Below are 13,288 nucleotides of genomic sequence, written 5' to 3'. Positions count from 1 at the left end.
TAAGATAATCGAGTCTCTGTGCGACATATTTTTTAATAAAATATCCAAAGCAGGATAAAATGAGATAAGAGTCAGGGTGGCATTTTCGTATCTATAGGCAGGAATGCGCAAGGTTCCAAACCTGTGCTTCGTGTCTATGAACACTGACAAAACAACAATAAACACATGAAACTCTGCTGCAGCCACCTGAGCAACCGGTCGTGTTTGTTCACTTATTTGTGGTTCCCTCTTCTGTTGCATACTGCTGTAGATCATATTCACACATTATCTAATGAAAGAAAACCACCCAGGTCAGGCTTTGTCTTCTCTCTGTTACAAAGGAGCGCCTCTTAAAAACATCTTACATTACATTATTTAGCTTAGAACTCTTGCACAGGTGTACTTCTGCTGATAGATAAGAAAACGACTTGATCACTTTTCACAACGGGAAAAAACAACAACAAAAAAAGAACGAGATCAACTTGATAAGCAGACAACAAATTGTGACAAAAGACTGCTGTTTCTGTGTGTGTGTTATTTTTTTCTGGAATCGGTGACATCACTGTGAGGGATGGCAGTTGTCCGTCGAAGTTTTGCCTCCATCCTTTTGTAGAAAAGGATGAGAGTTTGTGCGGCGAGGCTAGTCTGAGTGTCGTTGTTTGACTCTGTGTATTACAGCCACACCCCGGCAGGCTCCTCCAGAGGACCGTCCCGACCCCCGGGCCGTTTACTATCGTATTCTCGTGAAGAGGTTAAGTACTGACTTTGATTCCTGGGAAGAGAAATACATCAAAACAGTGTGAAGCACATTAAAATGCATCAAGTTTTACTCATTTTCAGAAATTAAGAATATAAAGTTCTCGGATAATTTACTCTACCTTGGTACAGCGCGTCTTACTGAAGACGTTCCAGAATCGTAGTGTCTCGTCTCCCGCTCCTGTGACGATGGCCTCCCCGTCTGGTGACACAGCCTGAGAGGGCAGAAAAAATGTGGCATGTGAGAGATTTAACAGGACAGTTACAAAGACAGTTTTGAGATCCTTTAATATTCTCAAAATGTTTTTGATTTACATGCACTGAATGCAGTAAGAACAACAGCACAGGCATGAGCTTTAACTGGTGCGAAGACATACTATAAAATCAGCTTCTTTACTTATATAATACCACAAATTACCTCTTTATTACTGTGAAAAATAATGCAACAGTGAAGTGTGGAATTCACTAATGGAAGCAGACCGCAGGATTTAAATGCATCCCTAGTTTAATGTCCATTAAATGTAACACAGAGTGATTCTTGCACAGTTTTACTTCGGCATGTTGCTACCACAGCGGAATAAAAATGTATCCATACCCGCGAGAAGTGTGTAAGGTTATTCAAAGTGACAACTATCTATGGTTACTAGCAGGTGGCGGAACATGCACGGTGATGTGGTTCCGTTTAGCAAAACGGATAAGCGACCAGATAAACAGTGGACCGCTGTGGAGTGTCCTGTCAACTTTGGCCACCTGTGTCAGCGATGGATACTTCCACACCAGAATCTGGTTCTGAGAGTAGCCGTGTGTGCTCACCTGCAAACAAAGAGCAGCATTGCAGTTACCACTTTGCAGTTGTTTTTTATGCAGTCACAGTGATCTTTGAACAGCAAAAGTAAAAAAGGAAGTTATACTTAAAGACTTTTTAAACACCACTTTTATTGGAGATTATGTATCGGAATTTCAGGAGCAGGACCACGCCTCCAAACACGAGGTTCCCCTAGTTCTGCAAGCTGATCATTCTCGTTTACGTGCCCCACCCTCCCTCCCTCCTTGTTCTCCATTCTTCAACTTCTTCACTTCACATTTAATACATGGGGATCTGCCAGGCCCGGGAGCCATCGCCAGTCCCCTTCGATTCCTTCCCCAAACCGCAGCTCCATTCATGTCAAAGCTTTCACTTTTTCCTGCTAAAACGCTGTCAAACATAAATGAGGACGTGGGCCCAGCTAGTGAAATGAAATTTCAGACCACATTTGGATGGTTATGCTCTTTCCAAGAAAACACCAGTGTAAGACGATAATATTGGAATTTAATAACACACTGCAGAAGTCTTTATTGGTTTGAAACACCTTCAACATACTGCTCACTTCAATTTGCAACCATCTCTGGACGTCGAGCGTAACTAAGCTGTTTTAATTCAGGGTTTTGTCATGTGTGCACAGTAGAAACGCCTTTCAAGTATCATGTAATTCAATACAAAACCAACACCAGCTAGTATGAAAACTGACCATGACTCAGCACATCAGGGGTCGCAGTTCCAGCGAAACCGAACGCTGCATTACACAACACAGGTGCAATGTGCGCATTAGTAACTGGCTCTATATTAAGCTGTCCAAACGGGATCTGATTTGCTAATTTAATATTTAAGCTACTGTGTTCACAAAGTGGGTCTAACTAGCTTGATGACATTATCTATAGCCAGACGCTGCTGTGCTGACGTCACGTCTTAAGAGTGTTGGGCAGTGCGTGTCTGCGTCTCCTCACCAGTTCGTTGGCGTGTTTGGACCAGGCCAGGTTGCAGACCTGGGAGCCGGTGTCTGTGCTCTGCAGAGCCTGACCCGTCAGCGTGTTCCAGAAACGCAGGCAGCGGTCGGCCGTGCCTCCGCCTGACGCCAGCAGCCCGTGTTGGTGCGGAGACCAGGCGATGGCCTTCACTGCTGCCAGGTGGTCACTGTACTGCTGCACAGGGAGAAGGCTGGAGCTGTTCCACACCAGTAACTGTTCAAAAGGCAGGAAGAGGTCAGTAAGGAGAGCTTTGAGTTTAACTCTTTCTTCCATAAAGACCCTTAATGACAAGTTTTGACACCTCAGTTTATACCAATAAAAACATGCTGTGACAGCCATTAGAATCATTTCCATGGGTAACTCCATGGGCAGAGACCACCCTCGATATTTTCTAGTGTAAACCCAGTCTATTTGTTTTATAAGGAGGCAGAAATATAAAAGAGACCACTCAGTTCAGAACAAAAATTCAAGGGCTACTCCTAGAAGAGGCTAAAGAGGTACGAACAGCTGCTTTAAAATATATAGATATCAATACAGCTTGAATTTGCTTACTTTGAACCTTTACCTAGATTCTAACCTAAAACTTTCCTTAAGTATGTGCTGTTTTAGTCGCCTCACCTTGTTGTCGTTGCCTCCAGATGCAAGGTGCTGGTGATCGGGGGACCATTTGAGACCGCACACTTCCTGTCTGTGACCTTGCAGCCTTCTCTCAGCAGAAGGCGGCGTTCTGACGTCCCGCTGTAGGATCACTCGGTCTCGACTGCCAGAAGACAACTGCTCCCCATTCCACGCCAGGGCACCTTGGGCACACAGGGTAGGTTCTCTTACTCTCATGCCCCAGATAAAGAGATCTGAGCATGAGCTTAAAGGCTCAGAGCGACGGTTGTTCCTGAAACCACTACCAGCAGCAGGATAAACGGCTTCTCAGCGAGAGATGCACAAATCACATTTGACTGAATTCACTTCGCTCCTGCTCGGACTGACCTACTCTGGCTGAGTGGCCCTCCAAACTGGTCAGCTTCCTCCCTCCTGCTGCATCCCACACCTGAACGTAACCTTTGTGCGTCCCGACGGCGACCAGGCTCCCCTAAAACACGAGCAACCCACACATTATTGTTCTCCTGTCTGTACTCTCCTCTCTCGTGCCACACACAAGCAGCAGTCGCTTGCTCACCCTCTCGTTCCAGCACACTGACGTAACAGAGTCTCCGTCCACTGAAAGGTCACATAGCCTCGTCACCTGTTTGAACACAAAAATAAGCACTTCCAGTACTCCTTATCTGCAGCGCACCTCTTTAAAATCTAACCCACACCCCCACTTACCTGGCTAGTGCAGGCACTCCACAGGTAGACGCAGGCTCCCAGGCCAACACTCAGCAGGTTGCCTGCTGACCAGTCCACCAGGTTGAGGTAGAAGTCATCCTGCAGCTCCGGAGCATCGAGCACTTTGAAGGGGATCTTGGAGATCTTTCGGGCTGGTTTGCGGGGAGAGCGGAGCAGCTTGTGACTACAAGAAACAAAACATGGAGACGTTAAACCCCTCCTCCTGAAAAAAGCACGGCTCAAACACCTGATGAGTGAGCAGCGTGTGTGTGAGACATTTCATACCTTTTGTTACTAAGTGGAGAAAGAGAGTATGGTGAGACTTCACTGTCATTATCAAAAGGCACTCTCTTAGTGTGGACAGTGTACTGCAGAGAGGAAGCAGAACCACAGTTACAAACTGCCACCAGGTTTTGGTACGGACGTTGTCTCTTATGGCCAACTTGAGTCAAAAATAACAGCATAATACATGCGTGAAATGTTTATGACAGCCGCATGCAAATATCACACTGACAGCCCACGGGAGGAGTCGCTTTAAATTCACTTTAATGGCCACCCACACCCCCGTTGTCATTTACCCTAAAAAGACTGTGAGAGTCCTGCGAGAGGACTGCATGCCGCCGGTCTTCCGTGTGAGGGTCTGGCACCGTCTCGATCCCGGCCCCCAGCAACTCATTCCTCAACAGGGCAGCATAGGCCACAGCATCTGGAGGGGCGGCAGTGAGAGCGGTGATGAAAATGCTCGTGTTAGAGGTGCAGATCTGGACTTTAAATGATTGTTATAACACATTTACATAACAAATAATAATAAAGACTTCTGACCTTTGCTTGAGTCTGAAGTGGCGTCCTTTGCTTTATGGTTCTGACTGGGAGAGCGACAGTTCTCCTGTCAAGAAAGTGAAAGGTATGTCACCACTGGCCTGGATTACTGAGCTGTCACTGTTAGTTTAACCAAACGAACACCTCTCACATTGGCATAGTGGAAGTTGATGCTCCAGTTGCTTCCAGCTCGAGTAGGGATGAAGCGGTCCCCTGACTTCACACTGACAGGACTGCAGGTAGCACTCAAACACTAGGATGAACGTAAGAGATAAGCAGTCCACTAAAGATCAGTGCTAATAAAAAACAGCACACTCACACGAGAAGACTCTGCAGCCGTGCTGAAACGTGTTAAATATCGCTCTCTGTGCCTCACCTTGGTCAGGCGGGCCTCTGCGGGCAGGTTCTGGTGGTTGATTTGCCTCAGCAGCCGTCTCTCGTACTCTTGGTCCATTTCTTCGGGGATGACGAGCAGCAAGCCCCCTCTGCTGCTCTCCCCGCCCCCCCTTTAAACCTCCGCTCCCTCCCGGTAAGGAAATCCGCAGTGTATCCCCATGTCTGTGTAAGAAACGGCTCAGCTTATTTCACAGCAGAACCCATCCAGAACACAATGTGCGCTATCCAAAGACACGCGCACACACGCACACACGTAGCTTATTCGGCTAACAAACCAAACGGCCTGGTTAGCCTGGCGTCATCGTCTAAGCTCAGCTGGTTTAAACATACACGACTGAAAAGCCAATTCCGCTTACGGCGTTCATTTTAGCTTAAAGCGGGTAGATATGAAGCTAAAATAAAATGCTTCAGGGTGTGCTAATGACAGCCGCACCGTTGTCATGGTATCATGCTCGCGCACACAACAACCAATTTACAAGCAACACACATCAGCTGACGACTGTCATACCGACTGACACGGCGGCTCAGGTGACCACATCAAACATCATCTCCGTTTGAAAGGATCGGCGCTGAGGCCGGAAGACTTGTTGTTTTCTTCCAAAATCAAAAAAGTAAAAAAAAAAAAAAAAAAAAGAAAAATAGCGGTACACCCAAACGCTAACGGGACTCGGTGGTGTTGTTTATGTTCTGGAGCAAGATGGCGACAGCTGTGGAAGAAATTCTTTGGTTGACTTCTGCTGTCTGTGCAGTCAACGCAGTATGACTCAACAGCGACGCCCGCTGGCGACAGATGTTCACTGCATCGTTGAAGCGTAGCTTGTGATTCCTCGTAAGGACACAAGATGTCGCTGTTGCACCGTAAAATAAAATTACCCGACTCTTTGAATTCCCAATTTCTTTGTTGTTCTGTTGTTGTTGTTATTGTTTGGGGGTTTGTTGTTGTTTTTTTTTTTTTTTCCTTTTTAAAATAGATTATATGAAAGATTTAAGCGAGAGTAGTAGGGAAAACATAAAAAAATAATATTGATTAAATGAGTAAAACCTAATTCCAAGAGAAACAACACCTTTAACTTTATTTTATGTGTTTTACACATTTAATCATTAGTCATTGTTAATCTGTCTCCTCCTCTTTCACCTGAGCTCGGTTATGCCAAAGGAGTCTTCCTATTCTTCCTGTTTTTTCTTCCCACCGTCACCAAGTGCATCAGTTAAATTTAATTTTAAAAACATTTTCTTTATTCTATTTATATTTGTTTTAACTGTTACTTACTTAAACGTGCACATATTAAGAAGGAAAATGCAAATTCTTATCTCACATTGGTGTGTAGACACCAGAGAGCTATGTATGAGAGTAATTCTACAGATCTCAATTTTAACCAGTTTTTAAAGCATACGTCTCATATTCACCAGCTGCATGGCCATCAAAAGTTTTTGGGTCAGGCTGTCAGAGTATTGATAGCATATGCTTGGCTAGGGGCCCCTGTGTGAAACTTCAAAGTGAAGTAATCTTACTTTTTTTTTTTTTTACATCCCTTGCCTAAAAGCAATGGGGGTGGGCACTTTGGAAACTAAAAAGGCAGACAAAGGTCTATTCTCTGGCCTCTTTCATATAATATTTCTGAGCCAAACTGATAAAACAGAGAAAGGAAAACGGCCTTACTATTATGTTGGGGTTTTAATTAGAGTGACTGACATGGTAGAGTGGAGTCGAGGCATTGGCATCTTTGGTTGCACCCTGAGCTGCACGTAGGCTGTCTGCCAAGCTGTTCTCTGACATACTTCGAGACACTCGGTCTTCATTTACATGTCAGCAGATCTGGTGTGGGCCACACAGGCACTGTTTATAGATTGTGTCTAAGTTCCTTTTTGTGTTTCCCTGAATTCTGAAGGGCTTAAACGCCACTTTCGTGTCTCCTTTTCACTGTACTTTTTGTTTCAAATCTCACACCTCTACGCTGTGTAACAGTCTCAAACACGGAGTAAGAATGATGGTAATAAATTACGTCTTTGTGCTTTGCTTAAAAACTACCCTTATGATCTACGCTTCTTTGACAATGTCCTGTGGACAGAAGAGGCAAAAGTTGACCTTGAGCCAAAGGTGGTGCACAGTAACATCCAAACCTCATCATGGTGTGGACTGATTTGTTACCTTGGTAACACAGTAGGATGTCAGCATGTCTGAATTGGAAAATGCAACATTTCTTTACAACACGTCAATAAACTAACCTGAAAACAAGACAGTCAGGTAAAGTGCAAGAACTTCAAAACTGTAGTTAAACTCATTCTTTGCAGTATTTCAGGAAAGAGCCAGAGCTGGTCGGTGCCTCTACACAGGATTTTTCTCCAGTGAGTGAGAGGGTAGCTTCGCTCCTTGGGTCAAGAACGGGCCCTCACTGTTATTAACATTTATGTGCCAATGGCTCAGAGTACCCGGCCTTCTCAGAGTCCCAGAAAAGGGTGCTGGAAAATCCTTGATCTGAGACCTCGTTGTCCTGCTGGGGCACCTCGGCTGCTCATGAAGGCAATGATAACTGAAACCTGGAAGGGTGTTGATGGGGGAAAGGCCGGCAGAGCTGAACCTGAGTCCTGTTGTGTCAATGGACTTCGATGATGATGCATGATGAGTGTGTGTCATCCCTGCTGAAGACTACAAGCTGAAGAGCTTTAAGCTTCTCTGTGCAGCCTGGAAACAGGTGAAGCTGTGCCAGACACCTTGACTATGTTTCTACGATTCCAAAGAGTTCCCAGAGTTTTTTCTTGCAACTGTAAAGATCAGAGTAGCAGTTTAGCCATTGCTTTTAACTATCAGAGCCATTACTTTCCAGTGAAGTGAAAGGAACATTTTAATGGGGAAACTATGGGTCCTAGTTTTGATTGTAGATTTTTAGTTTTGCACATCACGTACCCAAACATTGTTGCAGACTCCCATACGCCTATTCATACTATGGCACTGCTCAGCGGCAGCAGTTACAATTAGAAAGGCGCTGCACAGACCTCTGGGGAACAGCTAAAGTAACACAAAGCAAAAGCGAAGCTGACTCAGCTCCAAAGTCCCTACTTTCCGATCTGGCCAAGCGCAGCAAGTTGGACTGGAACAAAACCGATCCGCTGAGGCAGCCATCAAAGCCACAGGAACCAAAAGATCTGCTGCCAACGCAGCGCAGAACCTCTGCAATATTAGGCAGGTTTTACTGGGGTGGTTGTTTTATGTATTTCAAGAGTTTATCCATTATTTTAACTTCATATCTTAAGTATTTTATCTGCTGTTTTAAGCTTCTGTCATTTATCTCTATCTTTTAGCATCACTTTTTGGCATTTTATAAATGTTTAGGATATATTTGTAAAAAAAAATAATTTTTAAAAAAAAATCTACATTTATTTATTATTTGTAGCTGTTTCACAATTTATTAATTTCTGTAAGCTTCAACCCATGTTTTTTTCCTCGATACCCGTAACACCTTCAGTAGTGGCACTTGGGATAAAGGAAGAACCTGTTTACCTGTCAATCATATCTGATGTCAAATCATTTTGAAATTGAAAGAACATTTTTGTCACGAGGTACAAGCTAAAATCGGTGTTATATATAAAAATGACTTTTATATATTCTTTATTTACCCCGGTAAAAAGTCTCATTGTAATTTTCTTTTTTAGAGATCAGGCCAAGAGGGCAGCAAAGATTGCAACAAATGTAACAACAGTTTCATAAAGATATTTTAAGTGTCCATAAAGGACTGGTTGGAGTAGGTACAGCAGTGCAAAGTCACGAGGTCATTTCTGTACTTGATATATAACCGCTTTGGAAATCGTGCAGGCTAGAGCTCATTTACAAGAATAAACAAGGATCTTAGACATAAAAACCACACACAAATAAAAACACCATCAATCATGTTTGGTCATCATTTTCTACTGAATGAGTGTTTTCACTTTTGATGCTTAAAAGAGATTTTGCTGATAATTATATAAAAAAATAAAGATAAAGAAACAGATTTGCACGTGCACATAATGACGTATTTTTGGACCGCTATATTGCTTTGTTTAAATGGAGGATATGAATACTTTTCCATGATACTCAGTCCATACATGCACACACAAGCAGACACAAAGGGATCCAAACATAGGGGTTACTTGCTAGAACCTATCTACCAATGATCGCATACTGCTTTAAAGGAAACCCAGCCACAACAGTGCGCCTTATCTGCGTGCTCCATCAAGTCCACACAGAGCAACGTGCAGTCAGGCCCGATGCCGACACGGAGGCCCAGTCTGGGGCTGCAGGGCAGCTGTTTGCCCGAGTCAGGGTGGAGGGGGAAGTGGAAGCCTTATCATTTCTGTTGAGTGCACACAGAGGAAGTTGGGTCAGCGCTTGCAGACGGTGACGCTCTCGGATCCTTACTGGAATTCACAACAAAACAACAATGGGACTGTGACTAATCTCATCTCATCTGTGATGACAAGAAATATAATAGTTTCAGAATGATGAAAAATTAAAAAGGAGAGAGTTTACTTGTCACGGTGTAGGTGTTGAAAGCAAACTCAGCATTATTCCAGGCAGAGAGCTTGTAGAGAGAAGCTTGTTGAAAGGTTTGTGCTGATGCACAGTGACTCGAATACAACCTTATCTTCAAATCCTGGTGGCAGCGTCACGTGTTGTTTGATAAGTCAGGTACACAAAAAGCGATATTATTTACTTATCTGAGCTGCATTTCCAGTGATTTTTCACATGAATTTGAACTGTGCTTTGGTGAAACATTAAAAAGGCAGGAATCACAGGCCAGAGTTAAACCCAAGTCTGGAGCAATGACCTTTAATAGTAGAGGATTATCTCACCTTTATAGATTCAGCTTACTGTATACCTTCAAATAGGGCGCACACAGCAAACAGTGTGGTATAGACCCCACTATTTTTTCTCTTTTTTCTTTCTCACTTTCTTTTCCCTTCACTGCAGGCTGCCACGGCAGCTCATGTTGAACGTTTCCTCCCACGCACTCGCTGACTTTGACACACCAGAGCCACAGATCTGCATGCCCTCCCCCTTCCCTCTGAGTGTGTGTGTGTTTAAGTCAAGTAAGTACAGCTATTGATCTGGGTAAAATCAAAAGCAACACATGCAGATTGAACATGATTTGGCTGACAGTTGAGTTTGGTCTTGATAACACCGTAGCCCATAACGGAGGCCCATTTCACAGAGCCAAGCTCATTCGCTAAGAAAGAAAAGACACATGGTTTAGCTCCAGTGGCAGAAAAAATGTTTGGAAATTAAAGACATCTAAGCTGAATTTAAAAGCTTGGAAGGCTTCTGTTGTGTCTCTGTGTCTGGACTGGGATGCTTCCATCTTTCCATCTCTTTCACACTTTTATCCCAGTGTCACAATGTTTTCAGCGTGTCTTTATGTATGCATGTGACCAAATGTGTCATCTCTGAGTATGCGTGCATGTTATTTTTATTTATTTTTCTTCCTCGTCTCACTGTGTACTCTTGTGTGCCTGCTGCCTTCCCACAGGGATGTTCCCTTCCATGTCCGAGCAATTCCCAGGCAAGCTGTATTCTGGGTAAAGAGCCCAGAGGAATCAGCACAAATGTCAGGCCGATGCTTTGTCCTTAAATGCATCAGGGTTAAATGTGATCTGACACAGACAGCTTTATACACAGGCTAATGTCCAAGGGTTGCCTTGAAATCTGGAAAAGCGTCTATCACAGGAGCCTCTTCTTCACAAACAGCTGCCAGCTTGGTCAGTGTAATTCTTCTGCACAGCTGATCGCCGTGTTTTCAGAGGCGACACCTCATTAGTGTCACTCGGAGTTCTCAAAGCCAGCATGCACGTATGGAAAGTTGAGAGAAAGAGTCCTTTATGGTTCAGATGTGTTGTGACTTTATTTTTTTAAATGGATTTGTGCGTTCTGTGCATTATATAACTGCTGCCATACACGGTTAATGCTTTCTGTGAGTAGTTGAGGCATTTGCATGCAAAGGCAAAAACCACACTCAGAGGAACAATGGCATATCTACGATGACTGCCGCCACGTTTGATAACTCGATGATTTGTGACATTTTCTGGGAAGGACACATCCTGTTATTGTCCCAATCCTGCATTTTAGAGTCAACGAGACACAACACACACACACACACACACACACACACACACACACACACACACACACACACACACACACACACACACACACACACACACACACACACACAAGGCCTTAGAGGAAGCTTAGCTGCCTCATCTGATCTTTTCCAAATTCATCATATTCTGTTGTGGGGAAGAAGTGTCCTTCTGAGCTCACTTCCTTATCCATCTGTCTCAGCCACTCTGAGATGATCTGTGCCATCCACACACAAAGCCTGGAGCGCTGTTGAATTATCCTGGAATGCCCCATTCTCATATTACCCCACATTCCCCCAACACTGAACGCCCAGTTGACTTCACTTCTTACTGTCAACCTGACTAAAAACAAACAGCAGCTGGCCAGGAGAAACTCCAGGAAGGCATTTGTTTTTACAAAGTGGATATGTAGAGAGCAGGTTTGTTTTGCTGGAAGTGGTTCTCTTCCTCTCTGCCTTGGCCCTGGGCCGCGGGCCCTTTCGGGTCCTGGCTGGTAAGAGTGGAGAACGGACGCTGAGTGGCTGTCAACTGGATCTGCTGGCAGTAAGAGCGTCCTGCCCAGCCTGAACCCAGACGGTGCTGCTGTCGAAGGCCCGGAGCGGGCTGCCTCCAGCCCAGCTTACGTCAGTCACCAACAAACCGCAAGGTTTGTGTTAGAGTTTCAAACAAACTCCCTGCCTATTGCTATGGCAGTATGGACCACCCCCATGGAAGCCTGTCTGCGCCCGTGTTTACCATAAACAGTCACCTCGTTTTCTGCTGAATCTAAAGGAAGACGAGGATGGTTTAGGGTTTCCTGGTGTCATCGAGACATCCAAAAACTCCAAGGAAAATAAATGAAACTCTGAGCACGGTCAAAATGTAACCGGTGATTCATTAAAGCTGTAAATTTGAAATCAGTGCGTGTTGCGCTGAACAAAGGACCTCTTGACTGGTCTTTCTCAGTTTTGTGCAACCAGGTAATTTTCATAGCTAAGTAATGAGTGCCTTTTAAACCTTGGTCACCGCATAAATGCAATAAAGTAACTGTCGGAATTTTTAGGGGAAGCAGAGTCATGTCAGGAACGGAGCTGAGACAGACTGGCACTGTCAGGTTTTAATAAATAAATGTTAGTATTATTATTGCAGATTGTCAGGAGATTATTCTCAGCATGAATCATGAGTAGATCACATCAGCGAATGTCGTTAGTTAAGTCTATGCTGTTTTGTCTTGTGGAGTTTGCCCACAAACTGAAAACTGTCAGAGCCGTCGTTTCATGTTTCTCCTCCTGTTGATCACGTATTCAGATGTTTATCTGTTTGGGTCAAGGTGCTCAAAGCCATGGGAGAGTGAATGCCCTGAGGGCCCAGCGCATAGCATCACTATCTCTACCTTTCCTGTTTACATTGCTGGCTTGCTGTCCAGCTATGCTGACCTCAGATCAGCAGGAAGAGCAGTCACTGTTGTCAGTGCAGGGAAGTGACATCACTGAGGGCTGAATCCAGTTGTTTGTTTTCCTTCTGTCACTTCTGGCGTTTTCCTCTGAACATACATTTGGTGTGATTCAGATCATTTCCACACCAGATCATGTTTGTGAGTCTAAAAAGAAAGTGTGGCACTCAGTACAGCTCAGTGAAATACAATTGGCTGCCTTTTATCTTTTTATCGTTTTTTTTTTTTTCTGGGTGACTGTAATACCGTCACAAAGAAGTTTGACTTGTTCCATATTCAGCACATGTCAACAACCCAAATATTCCACAAAAAGTCATGTTTGGCAACCAACATCAAGAAATGGTATGGCTTCCCCACAGCCGGCAGGTTCCAGTATGACTGGTATTTCATGAGGTGACAGAAGACACTGAAACCAAACCCACAGAAGAATAATAAGATAATTTTCCATTGAAGTTTTCAAGAAACTTGAAACATTCTTTTTGCCGAGTGCTTTAAAAAACTGTGCACAATAATAATACATGGTTATTATTTTAAGGAAAAATGTAGTCACGCTAACAGTGACTACATTTTTCCATTAACAGTGTTATTACCTGATAAATAAAAATCATTCAAGCCATTAGATTTGAGAGCATTCTCACGTTTCTTTGACAAAATGCTTTCATTATTCCTTTTGTCATTGTTGGCAGT

At 44.0% G+C, this 13,288-nt stretch overlaps 1 protein-coding gene across 4 annotated transcripts; it reads right to left on the bottom strand.

Moving 5' to 3' along the window:
- Window positions 1-13: 13 nt before the first annotated feature.
- On the bottom strand, window positions 14-5,946 carry fzr1b (fizzy/cell division cycle 20 related 1b). 4 transcript variants are annotated; one of them, XM_040022389.1, is made up of 14 exons: window positions 5,546-5,931; window positions 5,039-5,220; window positions 4,814-4,915; window positions 4,666-4,729; window positions 4,422-4,549; window positions 4,129-4,211; window positions 3,844-4,027; window positions 3,695-3,760; window positions 3,505-3,607; window positions 3,139-3,320; window positions 2,500-2,733; window positions 1,439-1,548; window positions 858-950; window positions 14-751 (listed from the first exon to the last, which is right to left on the bottom strand). In XM_040022389.1, the coding sequence occupies exons 2-14, from the start codon at window positions 5,114-5,116 to the stop codon at window positions 652-654; spliced, it is 1,527 nt and encodes a 508-aa protein (XP_039878323.1). In that variant the 5' UTR covers window positions 5,117-5,220; window positions 5,546-5,931; the 3' UTR covers window positions 14-651. The 4 variants fall into 4 exon arrangements, with proteins under 4 accessions (XP_039878323.1, XP_039878321.1, XP_039878320.1 ...); XM_040022387.1 differs by having other exon boundaries at window positions 5,567-5,931; XM_040022386.1 differs by having other exon boundaries at window positions 5,039-5,931.
- Between the last annotated feature and the right edge of the window lie 7,342 nt (window positions 5,947-13,288).

The sequence above is a fragment of the Simochromis diagramma genome, unplaced genomic scaffold (genome assembly GCF_900408965.1).
Source record: "Simochromis diagramma unplaced genomic scaffold, fSimDia1.1 OVJJ01000205.1, whole genome shotgun sequence".
NCBI lineage: Eukaryota > Metazoa > Chordata > Actinopteri > Cichliformes > Cichlidae > Simochromis > Simochromis diagramma.
This window is presented reverse-complemented; position numbering and strand designations above follow the sequence as displayed.

Bases quoted from the DNA above. Each gene is read 5' to 3' on its own strand.
- fzr1b (XM_040022386.1), bottom strand. From the start codon at position 5,116: ATGGACCAAGAGTACGAGAGACGGCTGCTGAGGCAAATCAACCACCAG. The intron at 4,916-5,038 runs GTGAGGCACAGA...CGTTCATCCTAG, and splicing joins CAGAGGCCCGCCTGACCAAG to TGTTTGAGTGCTACCTGCAG. The intron at 4,212-4,421 runs GTAAATGACAAC...TCCTCTCTGCAG, and splicing joins ACTCTCACAGTCTTTTTAGG to TACACTGTCCACACTAAGAG.